The sequence below is a fragment of the Pogona vitticeps genome, chromosome 4 (assembly GCF_051106095.1).
Source record: "Pogona vitticeps strain Pit_001003342236 chromosome 4, PviZW2.1, whole genome shotgun sequence".
In the NCBI taxonomy this organism is placed as follows: domain Eukaryota; kingdom Metazoa; phylum Chordata; class Lepidosauria; order Squamata; family Agamidae; genus Pogona; species Pogona vitticeps.
Window position 1 is genome coordinate 210220680 of NC_135786.1, and position 24146 is coordinate 210244825.

The 24146-nt window shown below is 39.1% G+C and overlaps 1 protein-coding gene across 2 annotated transcripts in view; it reads left to right on the forward strand.

Moving 5' to 3' along the window:
- The window catches only part of LOC110090236 (Y+L amino acid transporter 2), a 29332-nt gene extending 27119 nt beyond the window's left edge, over positions 1 to 2213 (forward strand). For both annotated transcript variants that reach the window (XM_020813821.3, XM_020813820.3), the window contains exons 9-10: positions 1156 to 1339; positions 1680 to 2213. In XM_020813821.3, the coding sequence (XP_020669480.2) occupies positions 1156 to 1339; positions 1680 to 1771 (276 nt within the window). In that variant the 3' untranslated portion in view covers positions 1772 to 2213. The remainder of the gene's footprint in view (positions 1 to 1155; positions 1340 to 1679) is intronic.
- The last annotated feature ends 21933 nt before the right edge of the window (positions 2214 to 24146 follow it).

The following is a 24146-nucleotide window of genomic DNA, read 5'->3' on the forward strand; positions in this document are numbered from 1 at the left end:
TCTTGAATCGACCTGCCAGCATGGCTTATAGTCCAAAACAAGAGCAATGTTTCCAGGTTCTGCTCAAAGCATGTGCTCTACCTAGGAACTTGTTCTGAGAACCATATCTGGAGCTTACAGGAAAAATAATTTCACAGACAAGGCTCCTCCCATTTCCTCCCAAGTTTTCTTGATTTCAGCAACCTTATTTAGGTGGAAAATAAACCTTTCGGATGCTACTGCCTTTAAAGCAGGTTACAAATTTCTTGCAAACCATCATAATCTGATAGGTTTTTTAAATTTATTTATTTTGCTTATGCATAGGACAAGCAGACCATTTTAATGATTGAATATTTCAAATACAAGAAGCTTCAGACATCAAAACCCCAAGAAGTTATTCATTTAGAAATGTCATTAGCATTGGTTAATTTATTACTCTCATATAGCTTTCCTTATTCATAGAAAGTTTTTGTGACATAGAAACAAGCTAATATGGTCTCTTTGCTATTCTGCTCCAATATTTTGTGAACAAATAAATGTAGGTTCCATTTTTATGCATCCTAGCTGCTAGCCCTTGACTCTATTCATATGTGCGGTTGCACTGGATGAAGCAATGTAGCGCTAAACTTTTATTTAAGATTTTAACAAGTTTTTTATGGGAAAACAGCAGTGCCCCTGCCATCCGAATCTCACAAAGGCACAAAATAAAATGACAGCATCATTCACATGAGCCAGATCAATTTGAAAAGAATTGAATTTAAAACGTCTTTGCTGGTCAGTTCAAAATAACTGCATAGGTCCTTTTAAGGGGAAAAGTGGGGTATAGATAAATAGATAGATAGACAGACAGGCAGGCAGGCAGGCAGGCAGGCAGGCAGGCAGGCAGGCTGGCTGGCCGGCCGGCCGATATATAGATAAAATTGTAAACAAAAAATGGACTTCGCTGTGCATCATGTAGCCAAAAGTCTAGTGATTCTAATGCCACTAAATCTAATGCAACTGCAATTCTTATTCCCAGTGTAATCACACCCTAAGACTGAGGCATTTTTGACCCTATCAGAAGTGCAAAGCAAACTAGCTGTTATAGAAATATCTGCATTGAGCAATGGGATTTGAAGCATGATACCACATTTTCTGCATTTTCCTTTCACATGCATTTCCATTTTGTATTTACAGCTCAGCCTCTTCTTCCCCATTGTATATTGCTTATGCACCCTTTTCCTGGTCATAGTCCCCCTCTACAGTGACACAATCAATTCTATAATTGGAATTGGCATAGCACTGTCTGGAATTCCAGCTTATTTTTTTGGAGTCTATTTACCAATTGAGAAGAGACCACAGTATATCCAGTGGCTTTCTGGTAAGGAATGCACAATTTATTTATTTATTTCAAATATTCTATCATTTCATTGGCATCTAGAAGTATTTCCACTTGCTTACATTGTATGTTCAAATAATTTGAACCAACTGCAATGTGCACTAGTGGATTTCTAGGATTGAAAAAAATATTTTTAAAAACCTGCTATTAGTGGCAATCTAGCATTATTAATTTCTGCTCTTGGCAATAGCCAGATTGTTCTAATAATCAAAGGCTGCCGTATTTTTAATGTGACCTATGACACAATATAAAAACAAAACAAAACATGAATGAACATTATGACTTTTGTAATATCATCCTTTTATGTATTTTACCCCTGCAGCTAAAACCACCAAATATGTTCAGATGTTGTTCTGTTGCTGTCTCACGGACTTGGACTTTGAAACTGAGATCCCAGAAAGCAAAGCCAAGTAGAGAGTCATTTTAGCAGCTTCCACACTTGAAACATGAATATCCACATAGCTGAAATAGTCTGTTGTGCTCTTGAGCTGCATCAAGGAACAGCCAACTGCAATCCACATCCCTTTGATACGTCTTCATGTATGCTATGTTACTAGCCTACCCTTTGACTGATTACCAGTTTGTGAGATTTTCTTTGTACTAATTGAATAGCTGGCAGTTAAACACTTCTGTGTGGTATGACAAGCACTTAACATGTGCTAGTTTTTTTTTAAAAGCTAATTATAAAGATGACTCAAAGGTACCAGTTAAATGCAAAACTCTGAGAAGGAAAACATAATACTGTATGATGTCAAGAACACAGACTAAAAATACCACCTCAGCACTTTCCCCTCCAATGGTGTATAAAAATACTCACATTATACATTTGTTTTATTTTAAAGGGCTGCAAATTCTAGTAGCTTTATATTCTTTCTTTCCTTTTTTTAAAAGAAACACATAAAGAAACCTTACGTCTGAATCAATGTGGGTACAGCTTCTTGTGGCAATATGCCATAGAAATCTGTAGAAAGATGCCAGTGACACATAAAGGAGGCATTTTGCTCTGGCACACTACTTATACTTAAGCTTCAAATTTATCATTGCTGCATGACCACTTTCCGTTTCTTGCAGGGCCAGCTCTACCATTAGATAAAATGCATCAACTATCTTAAGCAACAAAGTTTGGTGGTGGGGGAATAGCAGTAGCAACCCCAAAATTCTCAGTTCACAGGTCCCAGGCCATTCCCCTTTATTGGAGGATGCCAATGTTATGTTCACTGCCATTCTTGAACTAAGGTTCAACTGTGTGTGTGTGTGTGTGTGTGTGTGTGTGTGTGTGTGTGTGTGTGTGCGCGCGCGCACGCGTGTGCATGTGTGTGTGCGTGCACACATGTGTGTGCATGTGTGCGCCTGTGTGTACATGTGCACGTGTGCACACACACACACAGTCAGCCTCTGTTCATGGAAGGGAGATGCCACAGTATCTTGACTCTGGCAACAAAATGTTTTAAGGTGCCCCCTTTTCTTCCCATGTAGCGTGACTTTGTGCTACAAATTTTCATGTGGGCTCCATGGATCTTAAAAAAGAATCTTTTAGAACAGATCAAATATGTCAAAAAACCAATCAAGATGGTCTACAGGATGCCCCCTTCTGCTCACTACCATTCACACTTGTTGAAAAGCCCTGACAATTGCCATGTGTTTGTGTGGGAAGTGGTGAACTTTTGTGAATGGTAGCAAGCTCAAGAGGGTATCCTGTAAACCATTTTGACTGCTGCCATTGGTGTTGTCAACATTCAGCCTACCCTATGATATGTAAAGCCTTGAGTTCTTTTTCTTGCTGATAACACGGGCATGATTTGTGCAGCAACATCAAGCTATTTCCTGGCATTCTGAATTGTGGAGACTGAAGCACAATATCCCACATTCATAAAATAAGGAGTGGTGTTTTTTTAATGAATTGAATATTCAAGTGCAGCAGAGCTGGATGTCTATTGTACATGTCCAATTTAACGCATCTCTAGCACATGTGACCTCTGTAAAATACCTGGCTTCACAGATTACTTACCTCATATCCAATCGTATCAGGGACAAAGTGTTTTTTTCCTCCAAATCTAACCTTCACCTCTTTAAATGTTATTAATAATGTTTATTTCAATACACATATCATACTCTGATCTGCTTTACATTCAAATGCTTAATGGAGGCTGCAACTACGTGGTCAAATGTTGCAGGATTTGCTTGGCTTCTAAAACCGGTGAATCTGAAATATTTTTTAACTCACCACATGACCCAAAGGTTGACTCAAATTGGTGCAGCCTTTTTTGCTCCCAAAGTGCCTTTTTCTCTATGGCACTGGCTTCTACTTTTTCAAACCAGACTGATTTGAGAGGCTTTTTCTGTGCTTATTTTGATACTTTCTTGTAAAGATGATGGAGGGGGGTGTTTGTAGGTGGTGTTTTGGTGACACAGTCAGTTGGGTTGTGATGTTCAAGACTGGGGGAAATTGCCCTGCATTTTTCCTCTCCGCTGATCACCCACTTTAAAAAAAAATCTTACATATATGAGATTAGTGCTAGATCACCCTATCAGTTTATTGATGGGTCCTCATTCTTATCATTTCCTGCATTTATATCCCATAAAGGATTGGCAGAGGTGGGACTAGAGGAAGGAGAGAAAGAAGGGGGGCTGTGGGCTGGAATGTGAATCACATCACATCAGTATGAGCACTGAACACCAAAATCAATCTGCAGCCCCTGTGTGAGCACTGATTGCAATTTCAAACAAAGTACAGGCTGCAAATGAAGTATATATTTGTACATTCCTCATCCCTACTTAACTGCATTGAAAGGCTCACAGCAAGATAATATAGGGAAAGTGCTTTGAACATGCTAAAGTGCTATATAAACAATTTTTCTCCTTCCCTTCCACCTTACTATAGAAGAAACAACTTCAACTGCCAATTTCTGCCTTTTGTGCAGGAACACCTGTACTGGGTCCCCACTTCTTTTGGATATTATAGCTATAGACTGCAAAAGAAATAGGGGACCAGACAGACATTCCTTTTAAATTACTTATTTGATCTGCTTTCTACCAAGGCTTTCCATGCTATTAGTCTGAGTGAAGTAGTCTCTCCAAGTGGGCACAATCTAGGAGATGGCAAAAAAGTGTCAAGGAGATGAGTTCCCTTCTAGACAATTTGATCTTCCAGGGTAACAGATGATACTTCCTCAGTAATAGTGCCAAAGAGATTCAAATGCCAATCAAGTTGGCTTCCATACATACAGTGCAAGGGGCACCATCCTGTTATTTGTTACAGGATGGCCCTGAAATTTTTTATCATGATCCTCAAACACTTTACATTAAAAATAAATAATCTATAATGACACCATGGTTGTTTCTTTGCATGTCATCCACTAGGTATTCCTCTGGAATATATATAGTTCATCCCCACAATCTAGTTTGTGCTTGTTCCTTCTTTGCTTGTACTCTCACTGGCTCATACTCTCACTGACTCATATCATCTTTTAAGTGATGGCAAATGAATAGTCATCTACCTGGACGCAGACTCTTTTCTCCCTTCCATCTGTACTGAGTCTCGATTTCTTCTGAAGTCTCTAACTGTAATATCTGCAGAAGCTATGGGCTATTTGCCACCCTGTATCTCTGTAAAGTGTTCCAAGGCTTAGCTCATTTACTTTTTTGGACCACAACTCTTGCATGGCCCCAGACTCTCTACAGCATCCAAAAGGAGAGAAAAGAATCGGGTGTCGTAGCTTTGTGCTTCCGGTACCAGGAGTATCACTTTGTTTTAGAATCTTTGTTCAGTTGTTGCCAAATTATTTGGGAAATAAAATAGCCATTTATATTTTGTAATAAAGCAAAACAATCCAAGTCCTTTTATCTTCTGTCTTAGTTTTTAACACAACTAGTATACCACTGCGTCTTTAACAGCAAACAGATCTTTTTCAAATAATGGCCAGAAAAGCTATTCACTGCACTCTTTGCTTTTAAATGTACTTTTCCACTCATTAGTAAGAAGAGTGAAAAAGTTTTACGCTCCATTACCACTCATTTCCCTTTTGTAATATAAAGTCCATTTGCTAAAGACAAGTCTAATTCTGCAGCACTCAGTTACTTACCTGCAATCTCACAGGGTAGATACCAAGGCAGCAAGGCTTGGAAGACTGGTGGACCAGGAAGACCTCGGTATAATAATTTGGAAGGGGTTCAAATTCCAAATGTAGATGTTGCCTTTCAAGTAACAGGGGTTTAATATGCACAGACATATATTTAGTCCTGCTGGAATGAAGACAATGTGCTTTATGTGATTAAAAGAAGACATATCTGTTACTCATTGATAATATTTCTAAGTCTTCTGTTTGCACAGAAGAGCATGATCTCTCAAGCTACATGTGAAACCTCACAACCAATAGCACAATTCAATGTTACAAACCATATCAAGAGCACTAAAATATTTAACACATGCATTCCATCTTAAATGTTAAGGGTAGAATGTATGATCTACCTAGGCACTATAGTTTCAATACTAGTGTATTAAGTATCAGTTCAGTTACACATTTACTTTGATCTAGTTAGGGTCTGCTTACAGTCTTATCTTTTCATGTTCATTGCTTTATTCTTGTGAATATCCATGAAATTCTTGTCAGACTTTCAGTCTTTTTTTGGACAAACTTCCATACGACTTACAAAGTCTTACTAAAAAATTAATTGTGTGCACCCCAAAAAAGGACTTTCAAGTGTTTGAAGGATCTCATATACACACACACACATCCATGTCAAAGGATAGCCTCAGGGGTAATTTCCCATTGTGTTCAACTGGATTTACCATTTAATAACTGGGTATAGGAATACAGCTGCGACTGCATAAAGTCCTGCTTGTGGTAATTCTCAAATGAAGATTTGCAATTTCTTTTTGTTAATCATCATACAAACATTCATACATCATGACTCAGAAACTGAAGCAAACGTTAACACATTCACAACCAATATGTTATTTAATCTAGTGCTTTGATACTAAGAATTATTTAGTTTTCCTAACAGGGCAGAATTATTTATAATTTTTGTTATCTTTATCAATATGATTGAAAATAATCAATTTTCAAAGAATTCAAAGAGTATACGAACTAAATGGAGTGTCTATGCAGAGAAAGCAATTGTTTTGACCTTTCTGCTGCTATTCAATGGAAAATAAAAGCATCTATTGTTAGCACTAGAAAAATGTCTCATCTGTAGTGGAAGGGATTTGTTTATGGAATGGCAGACAGTGTTCATTTCTATTTTTAACCAGGCGTGTCTGTTTTTACATAAGAACAGTTCATTCAACTGGTTTTTGTGCAAGTGGACATTAATTGCTATGATTCAAACATGGGAACTTTCCATATAACTACTTTATTATGCCGTAAGTCCATAATTCCCTGTCCCACGTAGCATTTTATGTCAGAGCTAACACAATTTCCTCAACCTCAAAATGGTGTGCTGCTGGGAAAGTGCTACTGCTTTCCTGAAGGCTACCTACCACCGTTTAAAGGGTTGGGTGGCATATAAAGGCACAAGGGCTAGCCCATTAGCATATGCACTTCTCTAGCACTAGAACATACAAGTCCTGCAACATGTCTTCTTTTTTACCCAGAGCTACAAAACTGCTAAAAACTCTAATTGAGTTCTTGGTTCAAATGACTGCTCTGGAATCACAACACAAAACAGAAGGATATACATTTACTTAAAATTTTATTCACACACATACACACACACACACACAGAGAGAGAGAGAGAGAGAGAGAGATTTAAATTGAAACATGATGGCTGAAATACAGTATTAAGCCACTAGTGTAGGACCATTGAATTAGTGGAGGTTACAGAGGAATTGTGCCAACAGAAGTCCAAATAGTCAAAGCTATGGTTTTTCCTGTAGCGATGTATGGAAGTGAGAGCTGGACCATAAGGAAAGCTGACCGCCGAAGAATTGATGCTTTTGAATTGTGGTGCTGGAGGAGGCTCTTGAGAGTCCCCTGGACTGCAAGGAGAACAAACCGATCCATTCTAAAGGAAATCAACCCTGAGTGCTCACTGGAAGGACAGATCCTGAAGCTGAGGCTCCAATACTTTGGCCATCTCATGAGAAGAGAGGATTCCCTGGAAAAGACCCTGATGTTAGGAAAGTGTGAGGGCAAGAGGAGAAGGGGACGACAGAGGATGAGATGGTTGGACAGTGTCATCAAAGTGACCAACATGAATTTGGCCCAGTTCCGGGAGGCAGTCAAAGACAGGACGGCCTGGCATGCTCTGGTCCATGGGGTCACGAAGAGTCGGACAGAACTAAACGACTAAACAACAACAACAACAGAGGAATTGACTCACCAGATCTCCACTGATTCAGTGGGCCTACTCTAGTTGCAACTTATTATTGGATTTTAGTCATTGACTCTCTGAAGGAATTGTGGGAAATGGGCTACATGAAGTTATAGAGGGAAGACAATATATTAACTTGGGAACATATGTGTGCTGAGAAGATCAAATGGAGGAAACCAAACATTTTAAGTGCTCCCTGTCAGCTGTGATTGCTGGGAAGAACTGGCTAGAATGTATTTCAAAAAGGAGCGATCTATGTCCCTACTATTTATCCAGTGTATAGGTTAGTTCAAAGCAGGGTTTGATATGTGTGTTAGACTTTCCTGGGGAAATTTCTTCCTGCCTGAGGGCATGATAATTTGCACTGAGGGATGAAGAAAGCAACTCACTAGCCTGAGGATACTTGACAAGGATTAACAGCAATGACAGGTAATTAAGCAACATCAAGCATTGTTCTGTATAAAGCAGACCTAGGCAAAGTGCGGCTGGAGGGCCACATACAGCCCGCGAGCCACTCCTGTCTGGCCCGCGGACAGTTTGGAACATCAAAACCATTTATAGGTTTTTGTCCAAAGTTGATCAGTTGCTTATCTTTAACATACCACAAAAACCTATTTAGTATTTGTGAATATTAACAAGTTTAAAATAAAAACAATCATAACATCACTGTTTCATTTTATTTTTAAGTAAAGTTTGTTCGGGCGCCAAACACAGTTCAGATTTTTCATGTGGCCCCCTATAGAAATCAATTGCCCACCCCTGGTATAAAATAAGCCTGAGAGATTTGTGAAAATGAGAGAGAATTTAACATCTTCATGTAAGGGTAAACTTTGTCTATCAGGAACCAGTCTGCTTACACTCAAAGAGACCCCATTCAGGTAACAGCATGAGTTAGGAATAAGTAAGAGATTCAGGTTAGCTAGGAATTTCTTATTATTCTAAGTGTTTACCATCTCTAAAATTATCCAAGATTGGTTTTGTAACTTCTTGTAACTTGTTCTATTTTTACCAAGGAACTTTTGAATAACTTTCACCTTCTTTATTTTTGGTAACCATTTTATCCTTTTTTGCTTAATTCTTTTCCTTTTAATAAAATACATAAAATGCTCTCCAGGTGTTTGTTCGATTCTGAGCGCAGAGGAAATTCAGGTACTGATGGGGGTTACTTGACTCAGTAATACTATGAGCGAGAAGGATCTTGCAATTGTTGTAGATAATAAGCTGAATATGAGTCAACAGAGTGCTGTGGCTGCAAAAAAGGCTAATGCTATTTTTTACTTCATTAACACAAGTATGATCTTCAAATCCCGTGAAGTACTAGTTTATTTCTATTTGGCACTGGTAATGCCACATTTAGAGTATTGTGTCCAGTTCTGAACACTGCACTTTAAGAAGGATACCAACAAACCGGAACACGTTCAGAGGAAGGAAGATCAGTGGACTGATCATGTTCAGCCTTGAAAAAAGAAGATTGAGGCAAGTTATAATACTGTCATACACAGCAGGGGAAGGATCTGTTCTTGATTATTCCAGAGTGCAGAACACATAATAATGGGTGTAGCGGAATCCAAAAGATGACGTCATCCCTGCCTGTCAATCAGAGGATAGGGCAGGAGAGGCGGAGCAAAAAGGACAGACAGTTGGAAGAGACAGTTAAGGACAGTTGGAATGAGATAGGGATAGAGAGAATTAGGAACAAGAAGATGTGGAGAGAGCTAGGGTTTAAGAATAGATAAAAAGGGGTTAAGAAAGGAATATTGAAAGAGTAAAACATATTGAACAAGCAGGAATGAACACATAAGCATAATATGAGAAATACCAGTGATTGAATACCTGATCTAATATATATGCACACCTGAAACAGTTTTATATTGATTTTCCTTTTTTGTTCATTAATAAAAGAATATTTGATCAAACCCCTGATTCCTAAGTTATATGAGCAGCTCCTGTGTGTGGGAATTGTAGTGGTATTAGAAGAAATACCTGGTGGCAGCGAAAAGAAGAAAAAAAGAAGGTGTGTTTACCTTTGTGGAGTCCAAAGAAATAAAGGGGCAACCAGGGGGATCGCCACGATGAGCTCAAGTTATAAGAAGCCAGATTTAGGCTGAATTTCATGAAAAAAACTCCTAACTATTAGAGCAGTATGACGGGGAACCAGTTACTTCAGCAGGTGGTGAATGCCCCAACACTGGAAGCATTCAAGAGAAAATTGGGCAGCTGTCTGACAAATCTACTTTGATTTGGATTCCTGCACTGAGCAGGGCGTTGGAGTCAAAGGCATAAGCCCCATCAACTCAATTATTCTGTGATTCTATGAAATTATGAACTGGCTCCAAAGACTTTGTTTTTTAGGGCTGAATAATCATTTCAAATAAAACTTGTTTTAGTATTTTATTATGAATTTTATACATATTTGCTGATAAGTAAGCCAAAGGTAAGTAGGTGTAAGATTCCAGCCTAAGAGTATTGTGGTAACAGAATGCTTAAAGTGTATCCTGTACTTTTTATTAAAAGGTAATGGTAGGTCAGTTTTTAAGTTCTTTAGGTACTTTTGTAAATGAAACCCAAACCTCAATATTTTTAATCCTGTTGCTTTGTCTCTTATATTCAGTTCACTATAAAGACAACCAAATGCAAAGGAATTCACTGAACACAGCATATCCCACAGAAACCTGCATGGCAAACTAAAATGTTGCCGTTCTGTTTACAGCATTTGGAAAGAACAATTAGATACTGAAGCTAATAATCCTTTAGCACATGTGCCAGGAAATCAACAGACAGGGACTTTTTTTTAAGGATAAACTGTACTATGAGGGATAGCAGAATAATGGAAGTATTCTTCACTAGGAAAGCACTGATATACCCATGACTTCTCTGTATTTTATCATCCTAAATACAGCTTTGTGAAACTTCTCTTTTTAATTCTATCATTTAAATAAAATGAGTTACAGTTCATCTCCACTAAGCTGCAGTGGTTCAGTTAGTTATTCTCATACGCTGATCACTGCAGTCCAAGCTTCTACTTTGGAACCATAACGGACAATGCAAGGGAGCAAAGACAGGTGCTCAGATGGGCCCAATTCCAAAATTCTACTTAAAACTATCACAAGCGCATGGTAGAGACATGATATAACACATGGCGTTTTAACATTATTATAATGTGGCTTGCTAGCCGTGCATTGCACTCCTTCCACAATTTTACTAACTAGCCTGCTTTTACTCCTCTAACCTGCTATTGTTATGTTCAAGTCAAGGGACTCACAACATTTCCGGAACAGAGCCACTAAACTCATCCAGATTAAAGGCAATTTGGGTCTACTAAATCTATGAACTGGATTAAGTATCTCTTTGTTGTACATAGAACCCTAGGTCTTACTTGTCAGAATAATGTGGTGTACTCTTCTGAGCAACCTGGAACAGCTGTCTACAGTTTTGATGAGATTAGCTGTGCAAAAATGCTAATGAGTCCAGAGGACAGCTTCTGAATAGACCAGTCAGTCAATCAGTCGATCAGATAGGAAACACTTTTTCAAGTCGCCTGTCAGTTATCACCCCTTCTAGTCACACCAATGATGATCATGGAGTTCTCCAGCATTTATTAATTTACTGATTTATTTAAAATATTTTTACCCCACCTTTCTTCTAAGAAATGACTCAAGGCGGCTTACATCATTAAAACACAACATCAAAACTAAACACAGTGAAACAGTGAGTGGAACATATAGCGCCATTCAAAATACTGTAATTATGGTGGTTGACAATGTATTGACACCAAAGCTGGCTGGTCCAAGGACACAGTAAGGAGCTGGTGCTGGTAAACTCTTGTGTATCTAAGGAAGCTTTGCCCCCTGAGTAGAGCATTCTTAGAAAATTTTAGTACAAACTGAATGGTACAATGAGATCTGGAATACAGCAATTAATGATACGTAATTTAACATGTGATATTAAGTTAAAGAAAGAACTGCTGAATAAGAATATATTTAATGATATATGGGGAGACTTTATAGAATTTGTATTAATTAAAGGAAAAGGACAATTGCAGGAAACATTACAATTTGGGAGGGAATAGGGGGCAATGAATATTGATAATATCGCAAGAATCCATATTGGTCCCAGTGATGGGTTGCAGTAAGTTTTATAATTTTTTCTAATTTGGGTAAATATTTTTTTTTGTTTCATTTTCTGTTATGTGTCAGGTATTAAATTTAAAAATAAAATAAAAATTTAAAAGTAAATTTTGACATAAGTATGCATCAGCTCAGAGATTTAACTATTTCTGCCTCTGGAAGAAAAGATAATAATTAAGAAAATTAAGATAAATTTCAGACCTCAATTCAGCAATTCGGAAAATGGTTTAACTCAGACTGATTCTGAGGCTGCCTGATTTGACTGAAGCTCAAACCCAAACCCCAGTTCAGTATTCCAGCTCTTTGTGCAAAGAGTGGTACAATAGGAAACTTCAGACTTTGGAGAAAGTGTGTGCTTATGCCCCTAAGAATTTTGTGGATAAGTGTTATGCAAAAGGCATACAGAACGGAAATGACCTTGGTTGAGATACCAATAAAAAATTCAAAAGCACAGTCACAGTATTTGGGTGTGTGTGTGCAGTGGGATGGGTGCGTTCAACTATTCGTGGGAACGGGAGAAAATAATTAATTTCTCTTTGCCTTTTAATATGGGTTTGGAACTAAAGAAAGAAATGTATGTTATTTTAATTTTTAATTGTCTAATGAGCATGTTTAAGTCACTCTGTAAGTCACTATTTTTGGGCAAGGGGGATGAGTAAAATTATCTAGATTTTTCCTCATTGTGAAGGGTGGGAAAAGGAAAAAAAAATCACAGGTTTGTTGATTTCATTAAATGTCGACATAACTGAGGCTGCAACATTGAGTTTTAACATAATATTTCTATTACCTTTTTTCTTCAATACATTAGCCAAAATAAATAAGCTCTCGTTTCCAAATTCATAATATTTTCTTTTGTTATATATTAAGGACAATATGATGAACATAATCAAGGGATTGTAGTTCTGCCCTTTCGGAAGATAGTTCCAAAACAGAAATATCATCCAAAATTACTTTTTTTCTGTAATTTCTCAAAAATTTTACTGCTTTCAGGTTTCCTGTTTTCTCATGTCTCACAGCTATATATTATTTTGGCAAGTACTTTTATTGTAGTTTTTTATTCGTTGAGTTTACAAAGAATGCCTTTTTTATACAAGGGCCTTTCAGAATTGCTTTCCATGAACCCCTTAACAATGCTTTCAATGTTTCAGGTTTGCATTCTCACTGTAAAACAAATTAATACTTCTGCACATTTCTTTTATATGATGCTGCCTAGAGAACAGACTAGTGCATAGGTGTTCTTGTAGACAGAGTTCCACATCACATTTAAGGATTCATTTTCTGTGTCAGTCAGGGCTCAGTGTCAATATTTCTCATTTGGCGTACAAGAGATTTTCATATTTTAAAATTGCCAATCCTAGAATATGTTCCATGATTCAATGAGAAATAGCTGAAATGTCTCAGTGTTAGATGTGAAACTTTATATGCATCAATTAATCCTGTTCAATGTTGGTTTTTTAGATTTTAAAGAGGCATGCATGTGTAGATGAGATTTTTCATTCAAGCATTGAAGGTGATTTTTTTTTTCCTACACTGATATCTAACATCACATTGCTATCACTACCAGGAATGCTTTTCCAATGAAGCAAAGGAATGTAGTTTTGTAAGGGACATAGTCCCTTTGATTTCAATCAGGTACATAACAGGACTCAAGTGCAATGACCTTATCTTCAGCTCTTCCCTAGATTCATATAAATCTGTCATGATCTCTTAGAGGAGCATCAGTAGTAACAGGACATGTTCAGGAGTATTATTGCCACTTTCAAGGATCCATAGGTACGGAGAGACCCACACTAACCACTGAGCCACACTAATCTATCTGCCCTGGTGTGGATGAAACAAACCAGAGGGCCAACAGATGGCTGGAGGAATCTTCCTGCCCAGAAATCTGACAACTCCTTTGTTTAACCCAGCTAAGCAGTTCTTCCAGGGAGTTCCAGAAAATCCACAAGGTTAAGTCCTTACACCAACCCTGCAAGGTAGAAATGCCTCCACACCCACAAAACATACAGGCTCCCAGGAGATGGTCAAAGAAAGGCCTGGTTTTAAATACTGCCAACTCTCTTAACTGAAGTCAAGCAGCTGTATGAAGAAATGTTACTTTTTATTAAAGATGGTGAAAAGAGCAAACAAAGTTTCAAGAGTTAAAAAGAGAGTCAAAAAGGTTTTGAAGCAAAAAATCAGAAGTTTTAATAAGCTGGCTAAACTATTATAGTGCTTGCTCTTTAGCATACCTTCAGTATAGTCTCAAAACACACATGTATCCCTTACAGCAGAACAGCAAACACGCATAGCATATCCTACAAGATAACTAAGCCAGCCAGAGTAACAGATTACCCCAGCTATCATGAACTTTCATGAAGGCAAGAGCAGTTTCTACTCCCTTCCCTCACTAAACTGAAAACCATCTTCCCAGTTAGTTAAGTACCAAAGAATAAAGGCCACTTTCACATGCATAAACTGCAAATAGTCCTCTCTTCTACTTATTGGTGGACATTAACCCCATTCTCTCAGCCAGCTTGTTACAGGTACTGACTACAAAACCAGAATTTTCCAAAAAAGCATCAAAGTCCATGATACTTCAGCTTCCCAGTTCTTGACGACTACTCTTCTAACATTGGACAATTCATTCTTACAGAACTATTGACCCAAAGTTCAAGTGAGAAAAGGTCACTCTGGCAATCTTCATGAGTTGCTCACTCTTGTGAAAAAGGATGATATCTGGATGTAATCATCTTCATAATCCTTCCTCTTTTCGGTATTGTTCCTCATCCATTGGGAGTTAGGAAGAATTAAAATAATTGAAGACTTTTTGTTTTGCTCATTTGGCACCAAGTCTAAGAAACTGCATTAGGCCAGCAATGGATTATCATAGAATTAAAGAATAATGAAGTTGGAAAGGGGCATTTTCTCCAATTTGGATCCATCCACATGCTTAAAACTATTCCAACAAAGCTGTGATGAAGGAAATAAAAGATGCTCCAACTGGACGTGACATGCAGCATCAGAGTTTCCTTTCACTTTTGTACAATGTTGGCCACTAGATGTCACTTTGGCTTTTATCTAGTTCTATCGTTACCAACAATACTATCTGTACTAGTCCTTTGATCTTCTATGCTAGCCTTCTGATTTAGGAGCTTTATTTTCCAGCACTATCTAATTTCATTTTGGAATGTCTCATTATAGGGTTTTCAAAGTAAGACCTTTTGCTGCACGGTACTATCAAAAAGTTAGTTTGAGTGTTACTGTGGCCTTTGAAAGATCCTCCAGCAGTGTCACCTTCTCCTACTGTTGCTGCTCAGTAGTTGTCCTTTAGGAGTTTCTGCTCCCATCATCACTGGAACCTTCCATTATCTTCTGCTAATGTGGCAATTAATCCTGAAGGGAGTAGATGTGTTTTATTAGTCTGGTGTCTCAGCTTTATTGGATGACTCTATTAGGAGTTCAACCTCATAATGGAATCTAGCCTACTGACAGCCCTGCTTTCAGCCTCCCTGATGCACTCAAAGCTCTTCACCACATTAAGGAGTATATCCAAGAGAGATAATTTTTGCAGTTTTTAGATTTATTTTTATATTTCAAGTCTTGGATTCAAAGAATGGGATAATACAAGTATTTTATTACATGCATTTGCCTGTCACAGTTGTTTGTTATAGCAGTAGTGCCAGTTACACGTATCAGTTACAGTTCTGCCAAAGCTGCAATGTAAGTTAAAAGTGCAACAAAACTCTACAAAAGCAGTTGGGATAACAAAGAAAATAAGCATTTGTCCCATGCACAATAGTAGATCTTCAATCTCACCTCCAAATATCTCAAGAACTATTCCCTGTGCCCTTCAGCCTCACTTCATTTGATCCTTACAAAAGGCAAACACAGATTCGATCCAGCCTTTTTCAAATACTTTTATGAATGAGAGTCCACTCCCTTTTGAAGCAGTCTATTCCACTACAGAACAGCTTGCACCATAAAATTTTACCTAGATATTTAGCTGACACCCCTCCTTTCTTGTGAATCTGAATTAAGTGACTTGGGTTGTATTTTGGAAAAAAAGAAAATAAATTGATTCTGTCTATTGTCTTTTTTCTTTTTTGAATAAAAGAAACTTTACCATGGCATTTCCCCTCACAGATTGCTGCCTTGTGGCAAAGGGGCTTGACTAATTCAGAGAAACTATGGGCTATGCCATGCAGGGACACACAAGACAGACAGGTCATAGTGGAGAGTTCTGACTAAACGTGATCCACCTGGAGCAGGAACTGGCAAGCCACTCAAGTATCTTTGCCAAGAAAACTCCATGGAGAGAAAAAAAGGCTAAAAGATATGATGCTGTAAGATGAGCCCCTCAGGTCGGAAGGTGTCCAACATGCTACTGAGGAAGAGCCGAGGACAAGGACAAGTAGCTCCAGAGCTAATGAAATGGTTGGGCCAAAGCCGAAAGGACGCTGAGCTGCAGATGTGCCTGGAAGTGAAAGGAAAGTCCAATGCAGCAAAAAAAAAAAACAACAAAAAAAAAAACCCTGCATAGGAACCTGGAATGTAACCTGGATGTGCTCAAATAGGAGATGGCAAGAACAAACATTGACATTCTGGGCATCAGTGAACTGAAATGGATGAGAACAGGCAAATTCAATTCAGATGATTATCATATCTACTATTGTCGGCAAGATTGCCATAGAAGAAATGGAGTAGCCCTCATAGTCAACAGAAGAGTGGGAAAAGCTGTACTGGGATACAATCTCAAAAATGATAGAATGATTTCAATACAAATCCAGGCAGACTTTTCAACATCACACTCATCCAAGTTTATGAACCAACCACCAATGCTGAAGAGGCTGAAATTGACCAATTCTATGAAGACTCACAACACCTTCTAGAACTGACACCAAAGAAATATGTTCTTCTCATTATAGGGGACTGGAATGCTAAAGTAGGAAACCAAGAGACAAAAGGAACAACAGGTAAATTTGGCCTTGGAGTTCAAAACAAAGCAGGGCAAAGGCTATTTGTCAAGAGAACAAGCTGGTCATCACAAACACTCTTTTCCAACAACACAAGAGGCGACTCTACATATGGACATCACCAGATGGACAATATCAAAATCAGATTGATTATGTTATCTGCAGCCAAAGATGGAGGAGCTCTATATAGTCAGCAAAAACGAGACCTGGAGCTGATTGTGGATCTGATCATCAGCTTCTCATAGCAAAATTCAAGCTTAAACTGAAGAGAGTAGAAAAAACCACTGGGCTAGTCAGGTGTAATCCAAACCAAATCCCTTATGAATACGCAATGGAAGTGAAGTACAGATTTAAGGAACTACATTTGGTGGACAGAATGCCTGAAGAACTCTGTACTGAGGCATCAACAAAAACCATCCCAAAGAAAAGGAAATGCAAGAAAGCAAAGTGGCTGTCCAATGAGGCCTTACAAATACAGTAGCAGAGAAGAGAAGGGGAACAAAATGCAAGGGAGATAGGGAAAGTTACAGAAGATTGAATGCAGACTTCCAAAGAATAGCACAGAGAGACAAGAGGGCCTTCTTAAATGAACAATGCAAAGAAATAGAGGAAAAGAATAGAAAGGAAAAAAACGGAGATCTGTTCAGGAAAATTGGAGATATTAAAAGAATTGATGCCTTTGAATTGTGGCGCTGGAGGAGACTCTTGAGAATCCCCTGGACTGCAAGGAGAACAAACCTATCCATTCTAAAGGAAATCAACCCTGAGTGCTCACTGGAAGGACAGATCCTGAAGCTTAGGCTCCAGTACTTTGGCCATCTCATGAGAAGAAAAGACTCCCTGGAAAAGACCCTGATGTTGGGAAAGTGTGATGGCAAGAGGAGAAGGGGACGACCGAGGATGAGATGGCTGGACAGTGTCTGCGAAGCAACCAACATGAATTTGACACAACTCCGGGAGGCAGTAGAAGATAGGAGGGCCTGGCGTGCTCTGGTCCATGGGGTCACGAACAGTTGGACACGACTGAACGACTAAACGACTAAACGAAAAGAACATTTTGTGCAAAGATGGACATGATAAAAGACAAAAATGGTAGGGACTGAACAGAAACAGGTGGCAAGAATACAGAGAGGAATTATACCAGAAAGATCTGGATGTCCCGGACAACCCAGATAGTGTGGTCGCTGACCTTGAGCCAGACATCCTGGAGAGTGAACTCAAGAGGGCCTTAGAAAGCTTGGCTAACAACAAGGCAGTGGAGGTGATGCCATTCCAGTGGAACTATTTAAAATATTAAAAGATGACACTGTTAAGGTGCTACATTCAATGTGCCAGCAAGTTTGGAAAACTCAACAGTTGCCAGAAGACTGGAAAAGATCAGTATACATCCCAATCCCAAAGAAGGGCAGTGCCAAAGAATGCTCCAACTACCGTACAATTGCACTCATTTCACATGCTAGCAAGGTTATGCTCAAAATCCTCCAAGGCAGGCTTCAGCAGTATGTGGACCAAGAACTCCCAGAAGTACAAGCTGGATTTCGAAGGGTCAGAAGAACGAGAGATCAAATTGCTAACATGTGCTGGATTATGGAGAAAGCCAGAGAGTTCCAGAAAAACATCTACTTCTACTTCATTGACTAAGCAAAACCATTTGACTGTGTGGACCATAGCAAGCTATGACAAGTTCTTAAAGAAATGGGAATGCCTGACCACCTTATCTATCTCTTGAGAAATCTATATGTGGGACAGGAAGCGACAGTTAGGACTTGATATGGAAACTCTGATGTGAAAGGCTGGACTGGAGTAATCCAAGATGGAATCAAGATTGCCAGAAGAAATATAAAAAACCTCAGATATGCAGATGATAGCACTCTGATGGCAGAAAGTGAGGAGGAAGCAAAGAACCTCTTAATGAGGGTGAAGGAGGAGAGTGCAAAAAATGGACTGAAGCTCAACACCAAAAAAACTAAGATCATGGCCACTGGTCCTATCACCTCTTGGTAAATAGAAGGGGAAGATATGGAGGCAGTCCAATGTTTTACTTTCTTGGGCTCCATGATCCACTGCAGATGGTGACAGGAGCCATGAAATGAAAAGATGCCTGCTTCTTGGGAGGAAAGTGATTACAAACCTCAACAGCATCTTAAAAAGCAGAGACACCACCTTGCCAACAAAGGTCCACATAGTCAAAGTTATGGTTTTTCCAGTAGTGTTGTATGGAAGTGGGAGATGGACCATAAAGAAGGCTGACCACCAAAGAATTGATGATTTTGAATTGTGGTGCTGGACAAGAATCTTGAGATTCTCTGGACTGCAAAGAGATCTAACGTATCCACTTTGAAGGAAATCAACCCTGAGTGCTCACTGGAAGGACAGATCCTGAAGCTGAGGCTTCAATACTTTGGCCATCTCATGAGAAGAGAAGACTCCTTGGAAAAAACCCTGATATTGGGAAAGTGTGAAGGCAAGAGGAGAAGGGGACAACAGAGGATGAGATGGTTGGACAGTGTCATCAAAGTGATCAACATGAATTTGACCAAACTCCAGGAGGCAGTGCAGGACAGGGGGGCCTGGCGTGATCTGGTCCATGGGGCCACTGAGAGTCAGACACAACTTAACGACTAAACAACAACAACCATGGCATTCTTATGTATCAACCCAGAGTGGCTTACCTCAATTAAAATTATAATCCCACAATAAAACCGCAGCATCATTTTAAAAGCTGATGTGTTATTGTCTCTCTCCAGTCACAGCTAACTACACTTCTACCACAGGTAGGCACATTAAAAGGTCTTTCCACAAAATGTTAGGCAGTGGTTACAAGCAGAGCTTTGCATATTCCTGGCACAGAACATATTTCAAGACATTTTAAATTGTTCCCTAAAACTAAACTGACAATGGTGAGAGGCGATGCAGGATCCATATAATACTGCCTCATGGATAACTTCCCACTAACATGCACTGGAACACTGCGTTTTGGACAAACTGAAGTTTCTAAAGATGCTTCAGAGTAGCCCTTGGTAGGTGCAATAAACGAACCTAGGTATCACTGAAGCATGTTACAGTAGCCAGATGAGATCTGGCCTCCTCAGAAACAGGAATAAAGTGTACAATAGGTAAAGCTGATAAAACACCCAAACTACTGTTGATCATCTAAGAGCAAATCTAAGAGCAAATTCATGGAGAGTACTTCACCAACTAAAACAGCCAGAAACCCAATGGCAGAGTCCTCTTTCTTGTCTAATTTAAGCTTCAATTAATATTCAACAAATATCTATCTTAACATATTTTATAGTCTCTTTTCCAGGCTAAACACATCAAACTCCCTCAGTCTTTCCTCTTAAGATTCGATCTCTAGCCCTTCTCCTTCTTTGCCATTTTTCTCTTCATACTTTTTTTCCAATATATTTCTTAAATTGCTTTGTCCAGAATTGGACATAAGACAAGAGCTGAGACTAAAGCAAAACACTGTGATACTATTATTTTCTCTGAACAATATGCTCCTTTTAATTCAGTCAGCATTACCCCATTTGATATTTTGCTGCCCCTCGACCTGCTAAGGACACCCCTCACCCAAGGAATGCAGGTATATACTGTTGTGAGGATGAGAGTACCCTAAGGGGCACTCCTCAGAGTGTACTGTCTGCCTCCTTGGCTGAAAACAGAGGGACACATGCCCACCCTGGAGGAGAACCTAAAAGGATGATGTTTGGAAGAGCAGTGGCAGAAAGGACAAGTAAAGGAGGAACCACCAGAGGGCATCATTTTGGCAAGAAAGGGAGAGGAGATAAAATGGAGAAAGTGGGGAAGTGGGCAGTTGGAAACTTAAGAAGGAGAAGTGTGTTGGGTGAAAAAGGAGGAGGAGGAGGATTGGAAACAAGGTTGGGGGGAGATAGTACAGGAGGACCCCTGGACAAGAGAGTGGATGGTGTTTAAAGCCCCAAGGGAGTATACTGAAAAGGAATGAAGAGGAAGACTATAGAAAGCCACCTTACTCGGGGGAGACAGAAGAAAAAGAACAAAGGAAAAAGTTCAGGGAGTGGCAGCAGAGGGAAGCACAAAGAAGGGAGAACAAGGCATGGCCAGACTGTCCTGGGAAACCCCATGAGGTGAGCCCATTCAGACTGAGGATGAGACAAAAACGGGGCAAGAAAGTATGGGAACCACAAGTGGGCTGGGTTTTCCACCCTCCCCAAAAAGGTCAGCTACAAGTGTATGTGATAGATTGTTTGTTCCACGGAGGTGGCGTTATGGAAACTTGAGTTCTACCTCTATGCAATTAGAAGGGATTTGTTATAGTTCAATGAGAATGGAAAAGGTGCAACACCCCTGAAGCAAGAGACAGTGTCTGTTGTTAATGTTGAACTGAGCAAGTTGTCAAAGAATAAAGGATTATTGTTAGAAAATTCTGACATCCCTGAGTCATCCCTCCAGCAAGAGCCAAACAAGAGAGAAAAGGGAATTATACCAGATAACAACTGTTTGAAACCAACTAGAGTAATTTGGTACATGAAGTAGAAAATTTCCTCTCCTCCTTTCCCTGTCAATAGAGATATAACAATAATTATTTGCTTGTGTCAGAAGAATCACAGTATAATTACACATTTCAGAAAATTTCCACCTAATCAGGCACGTCCCTATTAGGTATTTGGGGCATTCTGAAATTTTTTTTCCTTGATTTTAGTCTAGGAAGTGGTGGACAGTAGCTGAGAATGGATGCAAATTTGATATAGATGCTTTGAGGCCTTCACTGTTAGCTGTCTCTTCTTATGTCCCTAGGTGCAACGTATGCTAGGTTGCTGGTTTTATCAACAGAGGTTCACTTCAGGCATCCAGTAATGATTTTATAGCTTTCATTGACTGCTACATTTACCTGTTTTGCATAGGCTGATTTTTACCACACTGGCCTGGGATATTCACTTGCAGAACAGCATAAGTAATCCCTGTAACTCTTAGTATTTGTGGTTGTTTGCCTAACTTGTTTCTGACAGCTTTCAAAGAATATTGTTTCTTAGGGGCAAATGTTTTGCATTTTGGCAGCATTTCTTCAAGGAAAGTGCATGATCCAAAGTAACATATAGAAATTTAAAGGCAAAACTATCTAGTTAGATGCCCTTCCAGGTAACCTGAAGTGTTTGAGATTCCTGCCTGTTTCTCAAACAGAAGATACATATTTGAATCTTAGTAAGGTTGGGTTAAGTTGATTTTTATAATAGTATGTGGCTAGTTCTTTTAATATTTGTTAGAAGATATTCTACCATCTAAAAGTTAAATTAAATAACAATCTGCTGACTTTTAATTACACTCAGAATCTGTTGCCTGAGGCCAGAGTCCCACTCTACCTAACAGTAGGGTTGGCCATGGGTGCAGTTTAAGAATATAATTTTCTTAGTTCTCAGACTGCACTGCTGAAGCATGTCTAGCTTGTGGTTAAAAAAAAACCCTCTAGTTCCTGTTTATGAGTACTGCTGTCAGGCTGAGTGTTACCCACCCTGCATTTACACCATTAATTCTCCTACCAACATTTTCCATCATGTTTATTTCAGTTGTAATTGCCCCTCTTAATTCTCCATCTTTTCAAGATTATTTTTAATTCTTTCTGATATGACATAACTAGACAACATCTGGGCCAGGTCCCTGCAAGACAGGTTCCTCTGTGGGTGAGGGGATGCACCTCCTAATCCCTAGGAGCTTGCACACCCCTGCTTGAAAGTACATCCTAGTTTAGTATTATCTGTAATGTTGAAAAGGAGCCTTTATAAAATCCATTACATGGGGACAGGACAGATCCTCCTGTGGTACTCCTTACACACACACACACACACACACACACACACACACACACACACACACACACACACACACACACACACACACACACACACACACACACACACACACGCGAGGTCTTTAGATGCTAGATGCACAAAGGAAGAGAGAAGTTAGAAAGCAAGGAAGTAACATCTCAGCAGCCCAACCAACTTAGGATCACCTAAGCTGCCCTCACTGTTTTCAAATCTTCTGGGCTCATATTGGGCTAGATAGTCACCAGCCCATCCACCAACAGGTTACTGTTCAACCTTAAGCTCTTAATTCTTTTGTTCCTTAAATGGTGAATCTGAATAAGACAGTATTCAACTGAAAACAAAAGATTAACTATTATTGTTCAGTTTTGGAAGAGGTAGCTGTGTTAGTTTGTGGAAGCATATCAAGCAAAATGCAAAGAATCAAAGGAAAAACAAAAGAAAATGTGGCATTTTAAAAACTAATATATTTTAATGTAAGCTTTTGTGGAGTCATCGACTTCATTGGACAGACATATGGAAACAATGAAATGTTGAATGAAATATCAGTTTCATACTAAATATTCATGGGCTCCTGGATGCATATTATGTTTACAGGCAGTAATTTATGCATATTATGTTTACAGGCAGCCTTCGCAAATACAGTAATTTATGGCTTGTTTTAGGGCTCTATTGTAAAAATTCCTCAGTAGACAGCAAACAGACATCAGACCTGGGCAAAGGAGGGGGAGAAGAGAGAGGAGGGCCATGGAGTGTGGGTTTTGAAGATGGGGGGGTCATTTAAACTCAAGAGGGAGAGAAAAAGAGAATATTAAATATAATGGTGAAAGAGGATGGCAAAGGAATCGTGTGTTAATGTAGGAAATATTGAGTTTTTATCTTTGCACCTTGTGATGAGAGTTGGTACAGTAGTTGTGAAGAAAATAACAGTAGCAGTAGTTAACAGCAGAGGTTTTACATTTAGTAATGGTTTAAGAAACCTAAGCTTATAGTCCCTTTGTATGGGTGTCCATCACGAGTATACATTGTATCTCAACTGTTTCCATATTCTTAACTTGTAATGATTCTGCTCAATAAATAAATAATTCTTCAATCGCCCTTCCAGACTAACAGAATTTTACAGGGATGAGAATAGATGCCACAGGAAGCTCAGATTTATTGCCATTATTTTTTTTCTTTCTTTCCGCTCCATAGAAGAAAAAGGTGGCATGGCTGCACCTTGCTAGCCCTACAATTGGTCCATCTGTTAGCATCACTTATCAGCGGTAAATCACTTTTTATTTCTGAGTACACCAGTTCATACCAGCATGAATTTGACCCAACTCCGGGAGGCAGTGGAAGACAGGAGGGCCTGGCCTGCTCTGGTCCATGGGGTCACGAAGAGTTGGACATGACTAAACGACTAAAAACATCAGTTCAGGACCTAGATGTTCCTTTCCTATATAGTAATTCATTTTTCACACTTAATAGCTGGGAATGAGATGCCAAGTTTCTTCTGGTTTTCTCTTGTTTTGCTGCAACAACATTTGAAGGCGAACTTTGGAAATGGGGCTTGGTCAAATTAGGAACATGGGGAAACGGAAGCTGGGCG